General features: G+C 41.2%; 3 protein-coding genes and 1 long non-coding RNA gene across 14 annotated transcripts; 2 read left to right on the top strand and 2 right to left on the bottom strand.

Annotated features, from left to right (window-relative positions):
• Nucleotides 1-185: 185 nt before the first annotated feature.
• On the bottom strand, nt 186-4,080 carry LOC112293965 (uncharacterized). Of its 3 annotated transcripts, none has more exons than XM_090256910.1 (4): nt 2,438-4,080; nt 2,158-2,323; nt 1,537-2,031; nt 186-1,154 (listed from the first exon to the last, which is right to left on the bottom strand). In XM_090256910.1, the coding sequence occupies exons 1-4, from the start codon at nt 3,250-3,252 to the stop codon at nt 219-221; spliced, it is 2,412 nt and encodes an 803-aa protein (XP_090113036.1). In that variant the 5' UTR covers nt 3,253-4,080; the 3' UTR covers nt 186-218. The 3 variants fall into 3 exon arrangements, with proteins under 3 accessions (XP_090113036.1, XP_090113035.1, XP_024399768.1); XM_090256909.1 differs by having other exon boundaries at nt 1,537-2,323; nt 2,438-3,393; nt 3,495-3,864; XM_024544000.3 differs by having other exon boundaries at nt 1,537-2,323.
• A 1,054-nt stretch (nt 4,081-5,134) lies between these two features.
• LOC112293967 (uncharacterized) lies at nt 5,135-7,177 on the bottom strand. The gene is made up of 3 exons (XR_012219213.2): nt 6,816-7,177; nt 5,942-5,993; nt 5,135-5,476 (listed from the first exon to the last, which is right to left on the bottom strand). It is a non-coding gene; the product is annotated as an uncharacterized LOC112293967 (long non-coding RNA).
• Nucleotides 7,178-8,702: 1,525 nt separating this feature from the next.
• Nucleotides 8,703-11,245, top strand: LOC112293564 (pleckstrin homology domain-containing protein 1). The gene is made up of 5 exons (XM_024543145.3): nt 8,703-9,132; nt 9,655-9,703; nt 10,094-10,179; nt 10,293-10,430; nt 10,636-11,245. Exons 1-5 carry the CDS (start codon nt 9,079-9,081, stop codon nt 10,738-10,740), a joined length of 432 nt encoding a protein of 143 aa, XP_024398913.1. The 5' UTR covers nt 8,703-9,078; the 3' UTR covers nt 10,741-11,245.
• An 80-nt stretch (nt 11,246-11,325) lies between these two features.
• LOC112293563 (putative trehalase) lies at nt 11,326-18,389 on the top strand. 9 transcript variants are annotated; one of them, XM_090256906.1, is made up of 14 exons: nt 11,326-11,408; nt 11,607-12,084; nt 12,257-12,482; nt 13,838-14,135; nt 14,497-14,616; nt 14,834-14,949; nt 15,091-15,191; nt 15,297-15,403; nt 15,683-15,755; nt 15,862-16,050; nt 16,293-16,371; nt 16,596-16,695; nt 16,959-17,172; nt 17,688-18,389. In XM_090256906.1, exons 3-14 carry the CDS (start codon nt 12,404-12,406, stop codon nt 18,372-18,374), a joined length of 2,163 nt encoding a protein of 720 aa, XP_090113032.1. In that variant the 5' UTR covers nt 11,326-11,408; nt 11,607-12,084; nt 12,257-12,403; the 3' UTR covers nt 18,375-18,389. The 9 variants fall into 9 exon arrangements, 7 of the variants coding, with proteins under 7 accessions (XP_090113032.1, XP_073395832.1, XP_090113033.1 ...); XM_073539731.2 differs by having other exon boundaries at nt 11,607-12,482; XM_090256907.1 differs by lacking the exon at nt 11,326-11,408 and having other exon boundaries at nt 11,607-11,904; nt 17,684-17,923.
• The last annotated feature ends 2,767 nt before the right edge of the window (nt 18,390-21,156 follow it).

The following is a 21,156-nucleotide window of genomic DNA, read 5'->3' as shown; positions in this document are numbered from 1 at the left end:
TGAGATCTTCGGTGCTACAGTGGGGCTGAATTGGCAATAGTCGTAAGGTCCACTACCATACCATATTATCTTAAATTGTGGAGACTAGATGACTGCGGTGGGAGAGCATGAAGAAGTGGAAATCCTGTCACCCACACGCAACTTGCACAAAAACAGCTTCAGCTTCACGATAGACAATAAAGAGGTTGTGTCTAAAATTTTCCATCCATAATATAATTTCATGGATGTAATGGATTTGATATATGTAAGCTACACCCAATAATGTAAGCAACAGTTGTAAACATACACAACCAGAGTAATTTGTTACCCTCGGTTTTTGACAAGTCACTAGATGGGTCATCTTTTGAACCTAATTCTCCTGTCTCCTTTTCAAATCTAGGGTTCTCTTCCTTCGGATCAGAACTCCTGGATAAGGGAGAAGTGGCCCCATGTTCGACTACAGGAGTTCCACTGGCTTCTGAATAAAAGCTTGATCTCCTACTCTGAGTTCGAGACGCATGCCCCACCGAGCCTTCCTGAGCTTTAGAGGACCTTGTTGCCAACATCTCCATTTCTCTGTCCCACACACCAACTATGGCATTTCCAGATACGCCTGTGTGCTCTCCACTATCACTGCCATCTACCCTCACAGGCACGCGAACATCTCCGTTGTTACCAAAGCCCCTGAATGTATTTTCACTAGCATCTTTATTCGAATAGCGTATTGAATGGGATTCTGACTGGTCTCTAGTCCGCGCAGCTCCGGTTTCTCGCCTAACCCTATCTGCATTCCTATTCGATCCTGAAACTCTACCATGTCCATTACCATGGGCCTTTGGACTACTGTTGATCTCAACACTGGAATCCTTCCTTCGCGTCCGAACTATTTCTGCTTCGTCATCACTTTCAAACTCTCCATTTTTCGCTTTGGCCTCTATACTCGCAGCTATCTCTTCACCAAGGCTCACACCAATGTCTTCTACAGTTTCGGCCCCTGAATCACCGTAAACCTTGATGTATGGAGAGAAGGAGCCCTCATTTTCGTCACTGTCCTCCTCTTCCTCGTCAACATAGGATTTGTACGTGAGAGCTAATCGAACCCTTCCAGGCACCTTTTTGAGCCCAAACAGACCATCTCGCTTCAAGTTCAACCACATGGTGCGTGGCACGCAATCCTGAAGAATTTACATGATACTCAGAGCTGGGAACAAATGACGTAGCCACAAAATTGCAACAAGTTGATTAGAAAACTACAAGCTTCAATATCCATGCTGGCGTGACATAATACTTATGAGCATCCTGCCTGAAGAGATCAACCCCATGTTGTCATTGATTGATACAAACTCAAAGACGCTCAGATAAGTTTAATTCATGGGTGCCAGAGTGATACCAAAACAGAGGCTTAAGAGTTTTGTTCTTGAAAACTCTACTTCTGGCCATCAGTAGAGCCTCGAAACAGCTCTGTTCTGTTCTGGTGCCATTCTGAAACCCATCATCGACAAACAATTGGATACTAACACCTGAAACAATGAAAATTACAATGATTCTGGTACTTACCCTGAGCTCTGCCAGATTTATCTCACAATAGCCTATGTTGGGGTTTAAGGTCATTGCGCTGTCCCGAACACGAAGCATCAGCCTCTGTCTCCTAGGATCCTCGACCAATAACAGGAAATCTTGATTCCAAACTGGGTCCTTGGGACCAGATGGGTGTGAGGTTTCTTTATTTCTCTTGCTTTCTAAAACTTGGTCTCCCAGTGAGAGAATACAATAAGGATTACTCCAACCTGTAAATCCACGGATAGGAAGGCCACGAGCGTCACAGATGGTGACAGAGAGCTCCCCAACAAAGACCTCGCTCGGGTCGTCCTGTGGAACAGCCGGCTCGGTAGACGTAGTTTTCAGCAGGTCCAGAACGCCTGATGCAATCGACTCATCCATAGATTCTTCCATTGCCTTCATGGAATCCATGACATTCTGACCTTGGGGCAAGAAGTCGAAGGTAATGTGTCGTGGAAGAACCAGTAGGCGAGGAAGATCCACTGTCAACAGCTTCGAGAGAAAATTGTTTAAAAATGGGATGGAAAAGAGGTTAACAACTCTAAAGGGGGCCAAGACAAGTTTGATTGTCGGCAATCGCACAAAAGCCAGAGAGAGAGTCCCAACGTATGGACTCACTGGAGCTAATCGCAGTTTCACCCAAAGCTCTGCATCCACGTCAAGCTCATACACTCCAACTGGAATGGAGGTCTCGAAGCCTGCCCGCCCAAGTTTCAAGTTAAGCAAACACCTCGCACCGCCAGCGTATCGCAACCCGAAGTGATATTGCAAATCGTTCGCTCGTCTGTCAATCATTACATTGTAGATGTTAGTATCCTTTAGCTTGAGGCAAATAAGCTACACAGTGAAAACCATATGAGGATGGAAAAAAATGAAATAAAGTGACATGAAAACTCACCTGGATGCACGGCGCTGTACATTGCGCACAATAATTGGCTCATAATCTAAGTTGAGTTCTACAATTTTCACCCTCTTTACCCAATTGGGCTTTCCCAAATTATCAATAGCCGGTTGCAGAAGCTGAACCAACCATACCTCGAGGCTCCGCCTGTACACTTTCCAGACTTTGTGAATCACCATGTTCACCCATTCCACGGATTCCTTTTGACCTTGGATCGAGCCCATCTCTGGCATGTTTGCAGTTCCTCTCTCGACAGACGTAGCCCTAAAGTAGCGTTCTTCCAAACTCCAAACCTTCGCTAACATTCCCGCAAAAAGAAAGGCAAATACTGCTCCAATTAATGCAAATAGGAAATCTCGAAGTGGACCAGCTCCCGGCAGGAAGGAGATCGAGCGATGAACAGCTTGCGCATGAACCACTGTGCTATCTTTTCTCTGTCTTGCAGAATACGAAATCGACATCCTATTATTTGTCATGAACGCATGCGGCCCTGTAGTAGCAAGGCTCCAGGGTATATTTCTACCAATCTGAGGTTTCCAAGACTGGTCTACTCGACGCAGCTGAGACTCAGGCACTCGGCAAATTCGAGAAGTTGGCAACACTTTAGACCGATGATACTTCATTGACCCGGCAGTATCATAGCTCCCAAGAGACCTAGAGGATGGTGCCCTTAACGTAACAAATTGCTCATGGTTTTCATCTATTACAGGTAATAGCAATACCATTGATTGAGAGGATGTATTCTGACATGATGTTGATTGTGTATGGTACATGATTTTGAGAAACTGGTGTGCTTGCGCCATTTCTAACATCCGAAGTCCTCACAAATTATCCCCTAGGATTAAATTTTGTTGTCGCTAAACTACATAGAGAGATACGTGAAGCGGTCTGAAAAGACGACGATTTGCTTTGGTGCAAAAGGCTTCACAAGCCCATGTGCATCGATACGGGCCCTGAGAACCAAAAATAAAAACGAATAAAATGATGAATTTTTTCTCAGATCACTTTCAAAAAAACAAGGTCACAGTGAATACTGGGCATAGGTCATGGTCACCTCGAGAAATCGTTCCTTGAGCGACGACTACTTGGATAGGAGTAGGACTCCTCGCCTTGAAAATGACGACCAGAATGAAGAATGCGTTGCAAAAATCACTATGATCTCAATACAGCTCCAACAATCTCCGCAGTATTATAAGAATAAGAATAATATCCCTTAAATCCTTTCCTACAGCGTCTTCGAAATTCTCAAGTCCAAGCGCAAAATCAATGCCATGCTAGTCGACGAAGAATGCTCCGCCTTCTTCTGTTATCTCAAACCTCCACATAAAGAGAGCTCCGATGCGCGCTCATGAAGTGCTTTCCAACCACATCCCCAAACCTAAGCACAATGACCGCCCTCCATCATCTCTCAACGCCCGTCCCCCTCCTTCCCCTCCCCGGCTCTTACGCGACCCGCACCCACATTTATATCCTCAAATCCTCAGACGTTCACACCATATCCCTCTTTCATCAGCACAAGCACTTGCAATCCACTCCAACTACGCCATTGCCAATTCTACTACTAGCTCCAGCCCTTCAACCCGAGAACAAGATCCAAGAACCTGGCCGAGGCTTGCGGCAATTGGGTGCACGCAGTAACGATCACAAGTCAGTTCCACAATTCCCACCGAATGCTCCCAAGTCACATGACATGCCAGCAGCAGCAAACGCCTCCTGCAGATTAGCGCAGGAGCTGTCACAACGCGCTCGTTCGTAACCAATCTTGCCTGGAAACCTAGATCTTCTGCCGCGTATGTTTCCATAGAATAGACCGTTTTCAACAGTTGCATCTTCAACGGAGAGCTAATCTTTGGAGTTATGAAGAATTTTCTGGACACCCAGGGAAGAGTGAGTGGATTGGAGGCCCAGTCTGGTCCACAGGAGCGGGACCCACTTGGTTTCGGTGACGCATGGGCAAAAGGCGGAGCACGTGGCACCGAAATTGCCTTGCCTCGTGGAATACAAGATTGCGGAGGCGACCTCGAACACAACCCATGCGATGAATTGTGCTGTGGAGTTACCGATCCCGTGTCCAACCACATCAGGCAGAGTGGTGGCATTAAGGATAGTAGACCAGCCCATGTGTACCTACTGTGAATTCAACGCAATGTAGGGGTTGACAAAAGCTCCGTGGCCGCGGACGCAAACCAAATACAAAAACGCACTCATGCTTTATTGCTGGCGCAATGTCGTTGCCTGTAGGGCCGGAAACGTGTTCAATCCTCGGCATTCTTTTGAAACAACTAGTCAGACGCAGGGACAGTGGAGGAGAGTGCAAGTTTTGCAGCATTCATTGGCCAAGAAGATTTAATCAGTCTTTCAGCTGTTAGGTCAAATTGTCAACAGGAAAAAAGGCTCCTCAATCCGTTCATCTCTGACGATGATGGTTTGCCGCTTTTGGGGCGTAAGAGTTCAAGATTAGCTTTTTGCTGGGAAGCTACAGAAATCAGCAACTCAGAGTTTTCTGGAAAAGAGTAGGTGCCCATTGACAGTGATCGAGCTTTGCTCTGGATGCTTGAATAGAGCACGAGTGTTGGTGATTCAACAAAAAGAAAAGAAATTTGGATCACGCAATGCAGTGTTTTAAGTCATTGAGATTTAGACCGAGTTGGGAAAAGCTGCTGTACAATGTGGAGCTTCTTTTTGGTGAGAATGTTTTTGTACCCAACTTGCTTGTGTTGTATTTGGTCACTCCAATCAAAGCGTTCCAAGAAGACAACTGATGGCACTTCAAAGTTGGCATGCTTCATAAGAGAAAGCCTATGTGCCTATACAATTCCAATGGTGTCCACTAATGTCTTGAATTTCACACCCCTGGCAAGCCACCATCTACCGTAGAATACAATTAAAGCAAATCTAGAAGCATCTGCAGCCGCAAACCATCCAGTTGAACGGTGAAGGATGGTGTATTCTGTGTGCTAAAGCATGCAGTTTCAGTAACTGATCAAGTGTTGATCTGCTTTTCACAGCATTCCACAGAAAATATGCTTGGAGTACCTGAAAAGTGTACAAGAGAGCAGTTAGAAATGCGGTAGTGCGTTAGATAATGATACAGCAGGAGAAGCGAGGTCAGGGATTCCACTGTTGATGTGTTTCCGTCATCTGCAGAACATAGACCCCAATGAAACGTATGAAGATTACAGAAGAAAGGTTTATGGCATAACAAAGAAACCTATCGTCGCTCTTCTAGCATGACGTGAATACAACACTCTAAGTCTGCAGCAGCGCTGGAAAGACAATGTCCACATGCAGAAAACACTAAATTTTTGTCTTGGAACCAATCATTCTGACACAGTTTCAACATATACAATCTTGGACATTCCTGTTACAACCTCCCACTTTCTACAATCTTTCTGCCTTTCCGTGACCTTCACACGGCTCATTCGAAGCATACGTATATTCACCAACGCGTGTAGAAAACTACAAGAAATCACTCTGCTCAAGAGCAATGTTTACTCTTACCTTGACCTTGGCGAGGTATTAAGCTCCATGACTCATGTAGGCGCCAAACTTCCTGAACTTACTCAGAATTGCACAAGTTTCAGTATGATATGCAAAGTTCAGTAAGTTTCTACTGTCTCCATGCATTTCAAACCAAAGCCTACACAAGGAACCTTGTGTGGGATATAAATTGCAAATGAGGCACCTAAGTTTTGGTGAATTGGAAGATTAAATTAGTGTAGTATAATGGACAAGGCACATCCTTTAAAATTGTGGATACCTAAACTACCCTGCAATCAACTGATACTGTTCCTAGTAGCAATGGTAATATCCCCCCGATGAATTTCCCGAATATGGTTTGAAATTGATCTTGTTAAGAATTGAAACTAACTGAAATATAGACCAAGCTAAGACATTCAAGCATTTACATTCAAGCTTTTCACTGTAAGGTCCCAGATGGCCTCATTTGCTGCAGCATCAACAACAGCATTGCCTTCCAAAATCTTCACATTACCGTCGGCGTCGGCTGTTCACGTTCAGCACAGGCGATCAATAAAAAGATGACCATGGCATGAATGGCTTCATCAAGCAGCCCGTCAACAAAGCAAGAGGGATTTAACTAGAACGGCAATTTTCCAACCGAAAACTAAGGTCAGCATTCTTCCCCTCGGGCTGATGTTTTGCGGCCCATGTTTCTAGAGCAAGTAAACATGAGCTTTGCACGCTTCAAACCCGGACACAGTGCCTCAACAAAGTCATCCCCTCCAAAACAGTTTAAAAATTAGTTATCGACAACCTTAAAAATCTTTTTCAACGTTCGATTGAGACTGAAGAAGAAGAAGAAGAATACGATATAGTATTCAAGGTTTTAAAATCGGAACGGAAAGAAATGCACCTGCTGGACACCATCCTAACAAAATCGTCACGCTTCAGGCTACCACAAACTCCAGCTCCCCAATTATCAGCCCCATTGATGTTCCGAACTAGAAACCAGGCGAACACGCAGCTCCCGCTCTGTTCTCATACACTGCGCATTAATGCCCAACCTCCCAACGCCCCGACCCACAAATCCAGTTGTTCGTTGATATGAATGGTGGTGACCCAGCTGTCGTACTCATCTCCGCGGAGATGAGACAACGCGGGATTTGCCTGCACCGACACCATTGCTGGATTTGCGATGCAGGATTAACGCAATTCCAACTCCAAATCCAACCCTGAAGAGCTGCGATGCAACAATCGATCCACAACGCTCATCGCCTTCTGCTCGATGAAAAGAGCTCGCTTGCCAGCAGAGCTGTAGGAAACAACAAAATGAATACGTGGCTTGTGTGACTCAGCGCTCCCTCTCAACACACCCCTCAACATCCTACGTGGCATTCGACACGTCAGTTTTCTCGCTGCTTCTAACTTGTGTGTTTTTTAGTCGGAGTACCCAATGAATGCTCCACTGCAGTGTCAAATTTTGGTTTGAAAGGTTGTGGAAATCATTATAAGGTCATGTCTCACTTGTTATTGTCCGAATGACACAAGTGTAGTAATAAATCTGTGCAATAGGCGTTTAGTCTTGAACAATTTGTGCAATAGGTGTTTAAAAAGAAATATAAAAAGTAAAAAGTAACTTTTTTTTTGGTCAAGAACACATCTATCAAATGAGTGTATTGTTTACAAATATAAGGTAAGTGTGTTTAGATCTCATGATTGAAGATATGCTAAAAAAGATTTAGATGTTGATAAGTTTTGCTATCCAAAGCAAAAATTTAAAATTATAATTAAATATCTAATTATATACAATTTTGTAAAATACTCAATGACTAGCATGATTGAAGAATAATGATAAAAAAATAAAAAATAAAAAATGACATGTATAAATCATGGGCCCTTAATTTAAACTTTATTCCTTTAAATGTGCACATGCCTAAATTGGTGATTTTATTATGTAAGTGACGAGATTTAAAAGAAGACATCTTAGAGCAAATTATGTTGTTTCTTTTTGAAATAAAGGGAGAAAAACATAAAAAAAAACATAAAAAAAAAAAAACAAAACAAAACAAAAAACAAAACACTCGAACCTATTCAAAAACCGACTACTGTTAAGGGGATATATATGTACACATATACGTGTATGTTTAAGATAATTTTAAAAGGTTTTGGTCATATATGCTCTACAAGATCTTATCTTGTGCAAAAAGTCTTCTCTAGCACAAAACAAAACTCCAAGAAAATGATGAAGTTCAAATTGTAACACATCGTATATACATTGGCACCTAAAATTGCTAAATAGAAGCTTAGACATCACATCTTTCATTCTTCACCCTTGGGTTTTGCCCAAATCTATCATATTATCATGCTGGTACAAAATATTAAACATAAATACTGTTTCCTTGAGCTGCGTTTTCTAAATTTTTATTTTAATGTACCAAAATTTAATGATTAGAGAGCATGCGTGTCTTAAGAATCTTAACAAGAATTTCTAACGAGTCAAATTGTAATCATTAAGAGTTCTACATCTATGAGGGTGTGGGAAGGGGCGCCCTGAGTGTGCTCACACATCTTGATATCGTACATCCAAAATGGACAGAATAATACATCGAGAGCCAATGGATGAATGAAACAAGGTAGAACATCCTTAAGCAAGCATCGGGGAATTGTGAGCCTTCGGATGCAGGATTCGTCTTGACCCCGACGAAAGGCCAACGAAAGAGCAGCCTGCTGCTGCCCTCGGGAAGCCGCGAGAATAGAGCTTTTGAGATCCAGTAGTAGTAGTAGTATCAGTGTGCCCGCTTGTAATAGTCTGTCTCTATGCGTGGCATCTCTATGCGAAGCATGTGATGAATCCATGATCTCATGTCGCTCGTCGGCCACGTTCTCCGCACCACCTGCATAGCACCTAATTCGCAGCCTGGTGGTACGCATCCCATCACTTGTTCAATTCTGTGATAGCAGCATTGAGCTTGCAATGCGGTGAAGAGAACAATACGGTAGTAGTTGGGAAGGAAGGACGAGACGAGATCAGTATGTGAAGAGATGGATGGTGCGGCGAATGGCAGGATCTAACTTCCCGGAACGTGGTTTTGGTGCAACGCGAGAGCGCAAATAGTTTGTGGATTTTGGCGGATCTTTCCGGTGGAGCGTGGAGTGTGGAGGCGTAGATTTAGGGGATGGAGAGCATCACGAGCTACTTCACGGGGAAAGCTAAGGAGCCGGAGGGAAAGGTAAATTACGCCTGCCTCTCGCTTGTTTTTGGCACCAGAAATTTGGTAGGTCTCGTGGCGTGGATGATAGGGTGAGGAATTGCTGGTTTGCTGTGGTGTGTCCTATTAGGGTTGCTCTTCATGAGATGCACTTTCTATGGAGGGTTTCATTGATTTTCTGAAGTTATTGATTAGCCTAAGGCCTTTATGAGTTCGTTATTTGGCGCAGTTTTATTTTCTTTCATTGTAGGCTGTTGCAGTCTTCATGGTCTTCTATAGAGGATTGCATTGGAAGTTGGAGACATTTGCGGTTGATCTAATTCACTTAAGCTGGAAGGCGATTAAGGAAGGCGATAGAGTGCGCAAACGGTGAACCAATGGAAATCTAGATCATGACGAAGTATACGTGCAAAGTAGTTCGCTTATATTTTGTAGGTATTTTCGTCATGTGTTACGAAAATGCTGAACTGAATCGTGAATTCCATGTGCATTTTCTGACGTTTTTGCTTCTTTTTTTCTTTTCTTCTTACGTTTTTTTGCCAGATAGAGTTTTGGAACAACCCAGAACGGTCTGGCTGGCTCATGAAACAGGGTGAGTTATTTATTTATTGTTATTATTTTTCTTTTTCTTCTCTTCTTTCGCCCTTCTCTCCGCACTTTCATTAACACTCAGTGATTTACTTCTATTATTTAACAAACACCATTATTTATTTTGCATCATGCAATTCCTCTATCCTCCCGGCAATCTGGTTCTGAAGTGTTGGGATTCCATTTCTTGTTGAATCCGACTTTTGTTTCTCTTCAATTTCTGTGTACGTTCTGTCCGTGAAGTTATTTTGTTCTGTTCCATGATCAATATTGTGTTGGCATGCGTATAATTCTTCATCTACGAATTGAGTGGTGAGCTTGCCGTGAGCTTATTCACTTACCTCTTGCAATTTAGAACCAAGCTCATTTATGTGTTGAACTGATTGAATTGCAGGGGAGTTCATAAAAACATGGCGCAGGAGATGGTTTGTCTTGAAACAAGGACGCATCTTCTGGTTCAAAGAGCAACAGCTTACTCCTGTAATCATTATACCTTCCTCCGCGACAATGTGCTTTTTCCGGAAATCAGAGCAGTATCTATGGACATCATTCTAGAAATCCGTTCTAATATTGATGAATTCGTATTTTTGCAGCATTCAAAATCAAGAGGAGTCATTCTGGTGGGAAGCTGTTTGACGGTGAAGGGTGCTGAGGATGTGCTAAATAAACAGTTTGCATTTGAGCTTTCCACTAATAGGGATACAATGTATTTTATTGCGGACACAGACAAGGTAAGTTTTCGATATTTCCTATTTTTCATCTCTTACCTAGAGCTGTTGTAGTATGAACGTTTGGACTGTTCAGAACTGGCTTGCATATGTAGTCTTTGGTATCCTCTTGGTTGCTATTGTATCTTGCGGCCAACTCACCGCTTCATGTGAGCTCAAGCTTTGTGAGCCTATATTGTACAGTATTGACGCATGTTTTATGATACAGGAAAAAGAGGATTGGATCAATGCGATTGGTCGATCTATTGTCCGTCATTCCAGGTCGGTCACAGATGATGAGATCTTGGACTATGATAGCAAGGGTGCTTCATAAGAGCTCATTTTCTTTGGTGTTCTCTCCTGAATCGGTCGAGGTATTGGATGTAAGTCACTATCAAGCAACGCTTTTGGTCTTTGAAGTGGAAAGCCTGTTATTGTTCAGGCTTACCGTAGCCAAGTATTAGGGACTGATAGTTTACACCTAAAAAAAATGTGTTCACCGCGTTTGAAAAAGGGTTCAAGGATTCCTCTTTCCTGACTTTTCTAATAAATTCACTTGTAATAGATAGTATGACTTTGAAATTATATTGACATTAGTAGAGTTGGAAGAACGGTGTGTAATTCTCTTAAGGTCTATCATAGAAGTTCTTTATGATGTCGAGGCGAGAGAGGGATGAGAGTACTTAAGCTTTGTGGTGTTTGTATATATGGATAGGGTTGTACTGCTGGTACTTTCCACAGTGCATTTAGTGCCAAAATTGGTTGGTAGGAAGTAATGTTGGCTCTTATCACAAATATTAATGCAAATTTCTGTATTATAGCTATGCTATGACACACAATATCGATGCATGTTTCAATTTAGTTAATGCTTCATTCATTTTGTCTTGTTCTTGTAACTTGATATTATCACTTGTTACAGATCACTTATATTCTGGTCTCCTATCACAGTTTTCAAATGCAATTCAAACGCTTGTCATAATTAAACTGCAACCCGTCTCAGAGGTTGAGCAGTTTTACACTCATATTCGCTTTGCTAGCATCTGACTTTTCTGAGCATATGTGAACATTTGCATGTCTTGTTTGGTTACAACTTAAACTTCAAAATTTGCCAACAGATAATTGAGTTGAGGAATGTACCTGCTCGGATTACGTCCTAATTTATACAAAGATAATACTAATGTGATTCCATAGTGGTTTCAGGGAGCCGGAAAGGTCGTGACAATCGAGACGCGGCTCTTCATCTAAAGGTGGGCAGAGATAAACGTGTTCGCGTAACACAATGCCGCTGTCGCTGCATATGGTGGCTTACACCGCATTTTCTGACCGCCGCTGGAGACAATCCCGAGTCCCGAAGCCTCGATACTACCATAATATTTCTAAGGATACACAGGATACTCAGTGTGAAAAGTGATAATAGAGAGTGTCTGATTCTCAGCGGTAGTCACGGAGGTCTGACGGCTGCAAACAGCGGACATGGTACCTTACTGGAGCATAAAAGGTGGACCTCGATGGCCCCCCGCCGGATCACTATCAGAGCAGGAACGCCCCCAATTGTGCCACCAACAGTCACCGAACCTTGGCATCTGTCGAATCATTGGGTTCCACGCGCCACTAACTTAGATAGTAGGCATTTGTCAAATTACACATGGAGAACCTTGCGCCCGCATGCGTTGACTGCGTGAGGGTCACCACATAACAAATCTGCATTTAAGTTACGTTGACAGCAGTCTTTAGTTAACCTGACATCAGGACTTGAACAGCGCTCGAAATACCCATCAGCCACCATAAATAGTGCACTATAAGTTGAAGTAGGAGGACACTAACAGTAACGCTTTTTTTCTTGTTTTCAGAGGACATGGTGGGGAATATTGACAGACACGTGTGTGGAAGTGCTTTGATGCTCACGAACGGATGTCAATAGGTGTGACGGTTGGGTGATGACTGGACTATAGAGGGCTTCGAAACAGACCATCGCCCGCTTGCTCAAACTTTTATGTATGTCCATACCTGTTGGTGGAGCCAACAGTGGCAATGAAGCTGCCAAGCATGCATCTGTAGCAGCTGGAGCCCGCCACGGTAAACTTTCGTCCGTTCTTCCCTCCATGTTGATAACATCGAATCACACTATGTTCTGGAAATTTTCGACGGCCGACGCAGGCGTGGCAAGTTCTTAGAAGCTTGTTTCCAGTTTTGGATTAGATTCATGGTAGGTAACGCTAGTCCATCGTGACGATCGACCATGCCACTGAGGGTGCAGCTGCCCACCCCAAAGACCAGCATAAATTCGAGCAGCTGGGTGAAAAGGAAATCGGATTCAGGACTGTGGGACAGTTTTTCAGAGTCATTGTGTTGCATCTGTGACTGTCCCAACCATTCCTTGAGTCTCGATTCTGCTCAGAACTGCGTATGCATCGCATTTTGATTTGTGAGCCTGGTTTCTAACAGCATCTATTTACACCCATTGCTGCTGCGTGCTCCCGGGTAAGAAAAACATGACCGTGATGGGTCTGGAGACGTTTATGTCTGGGTGTGGTCAGATAGTCATGCCCACTGGGATGTCCAACCTTCTCACTCTGTTGGTTGCGATCCAAGCAGCAGCTTTAGCATCTTCTGATGGAAGCCTTAGGTATGACCCCAAATACTACGTTGACATTCCTTTGCGTTTTTCGGTGAAAGAGACCACTCTAGCTTTTGATGCGCTACCACGCTCGCAGAACAATACCATTCCACCAAGTTTGTAATCTCCACCTTTCAAGTATTGTTTTGTACTTTATTACCTGAATGTGTGAGTCTCTTGACATTGCTGACGAAGTTGAGGAGACATTTCTTGCAATGCAAGATGTTGAGTGAACACCTTGAGCTTGGGATTTTGTTCTCATTGTGACAGTCACGATTAGCCATAGACTTGGACTTCTACGTTTATTGACTAGTTAGAAAGAGAAATGAGGTATTAGTTGTAGACACTTCTTACGTGTGCCAAACAGAAATCATATTCAATATTTCAGGGTAGAATAGTTGTAGTTGCGAACAGAACTTGTCATATGTTGCTTGATGAGAGTACTGACGCCTCAGAGAATGGTTGTAGTGAAATCTGGCTTTGATAATATAATTCGTAACTGAATGTACGAGTGTATTCAATTGGCCGGTATGATCACGCTGCCTCTTTGCCGAGTTTGACAATGTCCGAATGATAGTTCTTATAGATTCTAGATCGGGTACGTAGGACCTGTTGAAAATTAGAAAGATTCGACTTGACAAGGCAATAGCTTTAGAACATTGGAGGGATGTGTGTTGCTCTCAGCTACACTCGAAAAGCCAAGGCTCTACTGTTGTGTGTACGTGTTATACACAAACCTGAACGTCATGTGACATATTGCTTTTCTTTTCACTGATAACTTCTATAAACAAAATGCTCGTTTGTTGTGTATCAGAAGCACTGGACCAGTTTGTGAAGCAGTTCTTCGATGTAGCAGGGAATGATTTGATCCCATCCACTCCCAAGGATTTCAATCCAAGCCCTCCAAATTTTCTACCCCAGGTTCAGAACGCCTACGCACGTAAATGGGCTCTGAAAGTCCATGGGTTATGGTTAGAGCTTACTCGAAAAGTCTCACCTTCTGTAGCCAAAGAACCAAACCAGCATACTTTGCTTCCGCTCAACTACTCTGTTGTGATACCTGGTGAGCGGTTCAAAGAAGCTTACTACTGGGATAGCTATTGGGTTATCAAGTACGCCATCTGAACTCCGAACTTCATCTTCGCAGTCTTAGCGACGTGCTCTTGATATGTTGCTAAGATGAAGATGCTTGATTGTATCAACATAAGCGTAGGAATGGTTCAGCAACTGATCACTTCCTACCTATATTCTAGTTGTTTAATGATACAATCATGGTAATCCAATCAAGAATTTCATGGACATGTGTTGCGAGTTGAATGGAAAGTTTCTAGTCAAGTATAACTGCGTGTTAAGAGCTGTGCAGTTGGCGATGACTGGCGTCTTCAGTGTAATTTGTATATGCTGGTTTCCTTTGTCAATATCAAGGACCCTACTCACTCGAGTTGGGTTGTATTTTTTCTTATTTAATTGCAGAGGTTTACTTGTAAGCGGCATGACGGACACTGCTAAGGGAGTGATTGAGAATTTAATGGAGCTTGTGGAGAGGTACGGCTTCGTGCCAAACGGAGCTCGTGTTTATTATGAGAATAGAAGGTACGTTTTTCATGCTCCGTTTAATTCCGTATCAAGTGAACTTGAGCTACGATGTACTTAATTATTTATTCTGATTCGTGTGGATAGCTCAGTTTGAGCAAACATTCATCTACAATCATGCTCTGTTTTGTCGATTTTCGAGAGAAAATTTGGTGATTTAAAAGTCACGGAATGGTATTGGAAGCTGAGGTTTATTACGTTGGTTTTTGTCGAAAAGCCAACCTCCACTGCTGAGTATGATGATCCGTGCTGTGTACGGCAAAACTCGCGACCAGACTTTACTCAAGCGAGCTATGCCAATTCTTCTGAAGGAGTATGCATTTTGGACTTCAGGTAAGGCTCCTATACTAATATCAACTGAGTGATTGTGAAAGAAGCTCAACTTCTGTTCTTTTATTCCGAGAACACAGATGTACAGTTGGCATTTCAGACTAATGGAAGAGAGCAAATTCTCATTCGGGACTGTTCATTCAGGGCGGCATGAGGTCAAGGTGCGGGACAACAATGGTGATGAACATCGCCTCAGTCGCTTTTGGGCTAATTGGGACGCTCCACGGCCTGAATCTTTCACCATTGTAAGAGACTCCTTCCAAGCCCATCGAGTAAAAACTCCGACCCTGTTGGTTACGAGAAATCTCTCATCATCATGTTGCCTTGAAATGATGCTACCTTGAGTGCAGGACGTAAATGTGACTCAAGGGATGAGCAAAAGTAGGGAAGCCCAACTGTATCATGATATTGCAACAGCTGCTGAGTCCGGCTGGGATTTCAGTTCTCGATGGATGGAGTGAGTTCTTTGAGCAGTTTTTCAAGCTTCTATTGAGTGATATAAATTCTGGCTTCTGTAGACCTTTGCTGATGTGGATGCTGAGTCTTTAGGCTCTCTTCCGGCAGTAACAGATACACAGTTTGTGATGGTTTTGTTAAATGTCATCAACATCACGCTTTCAGCGTTGAAAGCGTTCGGACTTCACGCTGATAGTTTGGCTTATCTGGGTTTGTTGTGTTTTTCTGTTCGTTTAAGTAATTGATGTACCTTCCTTGTAATCTATTGTAACTGTGACAGAGACGGACAAAACCTGAAAACTCTTCGGACATCCAAGATCATCCCCGTAGACCTGAACGCCTATCTTTTCCAGGTGCGCTTTTTTTAAAGTAAGAACGTTAGAATCCCTCTCAACAGGTGCTATTAGTTTCAGTAATTATATCAGATTGCTGAAGATGCTTTCTACTGTGGATGGGCAGATGGAGAAGAACATTGAGTACTTTGCGAAAATACTTGGCAATCAGACCACTGAGATGCGGTTTGCGATTGCGGCGAAGGACCGTCAGAGGGCGATTCAAAAGGTTCTTTGGAATAGGAAGAAGGGCCAGTGGTATGACGTTTGGCTACACCCGAACCGTTGTAGTTACAGCGAAACAGACAACAGAACGGTGAGATATGGCCTGCTTCTACGTTAATGAGAAGAAACTTTTCGTGTTCATGGTAATCATCTACTAAAAGAATCCACATATGCGGTGACATAAGAAATATGAATAACACCCTTGTAGCACTTCCATGTCACTGATGAACATGTTAGATCGTGTGTTCTTGACAGCAAATAACTAGTGGACGACTTAATTGCCTTCACATACTTTTTGAAATAGTTATTTACTGGAGACTTGAAACTTTGTAGGTTGTTTTTGAGTGGAAGCAGAAGAGACGTACTTATATCTCAAATTTTATTCCTCTTTGGGCCGGCATTTTACCCAAAGGTACTCTACCGCTCTCAACATTACCTTAAAAAAGCTTTTGCTGTAAGTGTGCTAGGTTTGTTTTCTCTCAAACGTTTACTGTTGGCGTAATGGTCATCTTGAGTTCGATTGTCAGCGCTGTAGAGGTTGATTATCCTCGAGCTCGTTCAAAGATCCATATGAAATTTCTACAGACGCTTATAGTCCTATAGTAATGGGAGAACGCAATATTTATGTTGTACCAGGAGACGTGAGGAAGGAGAAGGTCATTGAAGCACTGCTCGACTCTGGGCTGGTACTTCCAGCAGGTGTTGCAACATCGCTGAAGAATACTGGTCAACAATGGTACGCCATTCCTCCTATCGCAGCACTATTCTGAGTATTATTTGGAAGTCCACAGGTGAAAATGAAAGTGGCACGAAGAACTTTGCACTTTCACTAAAATCTTATCTTAATTATCACTCAAGCAAAGCGTTCATTCAGGCAAGATAGATTTTAAGAACAATAAAAATTAAATTCAATTCTTTCACGTCATCCCGCAGCTCGTTTTACTAACATAAACCGCTTTTAAGACTCTTCTGGAATGAAATTAAGACTCTCATGGACAGGGATTTTCCGAATGCATGGGCGCCCATGGTCGATATGATTATTGAAGGTCTAGAAGCAAGTGGATTTTTGACCGGAAAATTGATGGCGAAGAACATTTCTCGGAACTGGCTGCGTTCAAATTATGTGGCTTATGAACAGGTCGGGAAGATGGTGGAAAAATATGACGCTACTAGTTGTGGGAAGATTGGTGGTGGTGGAGAATATAATCCACAGGTAAGTCATCGCATGCTGGCCTAACACTTGCATCTTTTTGAACCAATCATTGTGAACCCTACAATTATTAGGATGAGAAATTGAGGTAACCAATTAATTGATGCAACAATGCAATTTTCCGATTAAAACCTGAAGGATACACGGGGAATAAGTCCAAGTATTGAGAGCACAAAAACAGGTGCGACTTCAAATTGTACATTTATAGATAGATATATAGATAGATAGATAGATAGATAGATCTATAGATAGATCTTAAATTTAGTAGTCGGAAATGGGGCATGTCAGGAATGGGTCTCATCATTTGAAGTGGTCTAGTTACTTTTGTAGTATGAATTCAACACATTTGATGTGAGCAAAAGTAACAGGTTGGTAGAAGTAGATACTCGAGAGCTGTCCAATAAACCTAGATGTGTTGAGAAATTCAGACCTCCCTGCAATGACTAGATTTCTGTGAACGACTTTTGCTGATCGTGCTTGGGATGGTTGTGCACTATAATTGTTGTGCTGGCAGACAGGTTTTGGGTGGAGTAATGGTGTTGTCTTGTCTCTTCTGCACAAGTATGGGTGGCCTGCCAATGAACCATTTATCTGCGAAGATCAGTTGGAGATTAGATAGCACCGTTCTAGAGTGGAACCCATTAGCACTAGATGTAGGCTGTCAACTACAAGGTGGTAACAGGTACCATTTTTGGCACGAATATGTAACAATTATTGCGGATCATGTATATAAATCTGACTCTTCCAAGTCCAATTCCAGAGTTCTTCAAACTTTTCAAAAAGTCAATCTTAAAGGTTTGTTTGAAAAATGTGCATGTTCTCAGCATCAGGAAGTGAAAAGGTGTAATGTTGGTAATTGGGGCCTATGGTTTGGATCCTCTTCTTTGAATCCACACCTTCTATTTTCCACATCCTTTCAAATAATGCTTAGGTGTAGATGCAACAGTTGCATGGGACATGTAGTGCTTTTCCCTTTTGAACCCTGGAACCTGAATTGTCCTGATCCTCGGACTCCATGTCACAGCAGCAGCATCATGATTAGAATTTCAACTGTCAAGAATAGAGAATACAAACCAGCTGATACCACAAGTGTAGCCGGCAATAATGCTGTTCAGGTCCTTGGGACTGACTACAGAGCCTCCTTATCAGTCTATTGGGATCATGATTATCTTCATAATCTCCACAATCAAGAAACCCTAAAATAGCCCTAAGACTTGGTCAACTAAATTTTGGTTTGTTTTCTTTTTCGTCTCATTTTGTTTACGATATTAGTAAGGGAAAGCTGACTACAACAAACGAAGGTGAGAAAAATAGTATTGAATAGTATTGAATAGTATAGAGGTCTTGTGAAACCTTATCAATCCAGTAAGCTCTCATAGAAAGCCGTGAAGCTGCTCAATTATCATATGATTGAGATGACTGCGTCAAGGTGTTAACACTTCGCAGGGATTTCAATCAAATTTTGATCGACAGCTGTTAACTGAGAGGTTCAAGCAAATCTTTGAAGTGCCGGCAACCGTGAAGAACGCTGAGAAATCTAGTCGATAGTGGTCATAGCATATCCCTTCCATGATCCCTTAACTCATTAGATGCCAGTGTGATAACTTCATAGCTGTGATCACCTCAAGCTGCAGGCAGCCAGAATCAGTCCTGAATAAAAAGCATGACCAGAAACCATATTCTCAAATGATGAGAATGTAAGATGAAGCTTGCCGATACACCTGAATGCATTATTCTTGACTCTATTACATCGAGCGGATGGGGGTTTGGACAAATTCAGCTGAGTTGGTTGCGTCGGCACGTAAACTGATATTAGATCAGATATCTCTGCATGATCTGAAATCCCAAACCTAAATCCCAAACCACTCTGATCCAATATCAATACACGACCAGCAACATTCAAGCTGTAACCATGATTCTTACAACCTGATTATAATTCGCAGGTGTACACAACGACGTGCGTAGCTGCATGTGGCAGGTGGGGTCCTCTCCAATTTCTCACCGACATCTTGCAGCTACATTTTGCTTTCCTTTTCCCTTGAGTTGCTACCCCCTATATCTTTTCCTGGTCTTTCTACCCCACCTCCCTTCGATGCTGAAACAAAAAATTTCCTACTGATTTTCGAGAGAGGAGGCGAGAAAGTTCAACTGAGCAAGTAGGGGAGTGGGTGAACTGCCTAAGAAGCAGTCAAGAATATTGTCTTTTCACAATATGCTAGAATGGTCACCTACAGTGGGAAAATATGTTCGGATGGGGCATCTACGGCCTTGAATTTGAGTTCAAAGGTAAGTGCAATTGGCAGGCATATGTATGAATGCATATAGTGGAAGATATACTTAATTCTTCAAATCAATTTCTAGAATAATCTTTTTTTATTTATGATTTTTTTTATATTAGAAACTTCTACAGTATAGTTAGTATTCTTGAACAAGTCCAATGTGGTAGTTTCATTTCTTGCCAATACTTTACCACAATTTTTCTCTATTCTATTTGTTTTGGTATTTGGTCTTCAATCAAAGGAATATTTCAATTAAAATACATATACATCATGGATATTTATGATCTAATTCTTGATGTTGGTGGATTTTTATTAAGTTGGTCTTTTGAAGGAGAAGAGTTACTTTGTATAATCTTTCTTTTCATTATTGACTCTTCATTAGTCCATCTCTTGTCTTCTTAGAAAACTATATTACTTTCTTATAGTACTTTCCTTATGACCACAAATGATTGGTTAGAAGCACTTTGAATTAAAGCTTTTAATATACTAGGACTTGTGATGAATGGATTATTTGAAAAGTTGAAAAGGCTAGTTATGTTAAGAAACTCTACTAATGGATTTATTTTTTTGCTCTTATTAATTTATATTTTGATCTTTTCTAAATATCTAGTATTTTTTCTTAGTTATTTCAACTTCTTGGCATAACTTGCATTATTATTATTGAATGGTTTTTCTTAAGCTACGATGATAGCTTTACTAAATTGCTATAATATATAGGTATTCTATGAATCTTTTCTTGCATATTTTTTTTTATATTGTAGTATTAACTTATATCTTTTATATTTTTTTCTTGGCCACTACTTCAATATATTAAATACATTAGATTTGTTTATTTATTTATAAATTATTTCTTATCTATTATATTTTATTTTTTGTGATTTAATACAACTCAATTTTTTTCTTTGATACTAATTTTTTAATTTTTAGTATCTCTTAAATTTTTAGCTATGATTGTATTGTTTGTTTTTTTACACTTTTATATATTCTATTTGCTAGACTTAGATGGCTTCTATTAACTTTATTACTAATATTGTTGATAATTGATCTAGTTGCTTTGAATACAATGGTGATTTTTGCCATGTAATTAAAGTAGATATTTTGTATTATTAAATTTTTCTTATTATGTAAACAAAGATTATTATACATAATTAAATAAGTACCAAAAATTATCATCAAATATGCAATTAAAATCAAATAGTAATGCAAAGCAAACATATTCTTCAGTGCCCCTTTCCTAGTTGATTAAGAACCCTACCAATTAGCTAGAATAATAATACACATGCAGTTAGAAATAAATTCTACAATGATGTTGCAAAAGTATACACAACCAAGTCAATATTGTAGAAAATAGATTGTCAAAATGGGTGGCATATATTAATAAAAGAGACTTCAACCTTTATTAGAAGATGAAACATGGCTAAAAGATCTTCAATTACAAAGACAAATCCAATCTCTTGAAAAAAGATTTGAAAGAGGTCTTATCAAGCATGCCATATGTCACCTTTATTGGCATTGGTGATATTCTAGTATGGTAGCAATTTCTTTCGTTTCACTACACACATAAATAATAGATGCCATCTATTATAATTTTTAATTTAAGATATACAAAATCATCAATAAAAATATGACAATGAAAATAATTCTTTAAATGTTTTTAATATTCTTATCTATTTTTACTTTCAAGTAATAAAATACCACTAAAAAAAAT

Source organism: Physcomitrium patens, chromosome 16 (genome assembly GCF_059467195.1).
Source record: "Physcomitrium patens ecotype Gransden chromosome 16, ASM5946719v1, whole genome shotgun sequence".
NCBI classification, from domain to species: Eukaryota; Viridiplantae; Streptophyta; class Bryopsida; order Funariales; family Funariaceae; genus Physcomitrium; species Physcomitrium patens.
This window is presented reverse-complemented; position numbering and strand designations above follow the sequence as displayed.

Excerpts from the sequence above, each read along its gene's own strand:
- LOC112293965 (XM_024544000.3), bottom strand. The coding sequence starts at position 3,252 with ATGTTAGAAATGGCGCAAGCACACCAGTTTCTCAAAATCATGTACCAT. Across the intron at positions 2,324-2,437 it reads GTACAGCGCCGTGCATCCAG|ACGAGCGAACGATTTGCAAT; the intron begins GTGAGTTTTCAT and ends AATGATTGACAG. Across the intron at positions 1,155-1,536 it reads TAAATCTGGCAGAGCTCAGG|GATTGCGTGCCACGCACCAT; the intron begins GTAAGTACCAGA and ends TAAATTCTTCAG.
- LOC112293564 (XM_024543145.3), top strand. The coding sequence starts at position 9,079 with ATGGAGAGCATCACGAGCTACTTCACGGGGAAAGCTAAGGAGCCGGAG. Across the intron at positions 9,704-10,093 it reads TGGCTGGCTCATGAAACAGG|GGGAGTTCATAAAAACATGG; the intron begins GTGAGTTATTTA and ends ATTGAATTGCAG. Across the intron at positions 10,431-10,635 it reads TTATTGCGGACACAGACAAG|GAAAAAGAGGATTGGATCAA; the intron begins GTAAGTTTTCGA and ends TTTATGATACAG.
- LOC112293563 (XM_024543137.3), top strand. The coding sequence starts at position 12,899 with ATGACCGTGATGGGTCTGGAGACGTTTATGTCTGGGTGTGGTCAGATA. Across the intron at positions 13,140-13,837 it reads GAACAATACCATTCCACCAA|AAGCACTGGACCAGTTTGTG; the intron begins GTTTGTAATCTC and ends GTTGTGTATCAG. Across the intron at positions 14,950-15,090 it reads GTATGCATTTTGGACTTCAG|GGCGGCATGAGGTCAAGGTG; the intron begins GTAAGGCTCCTA and ends CTGTTCATTCAG.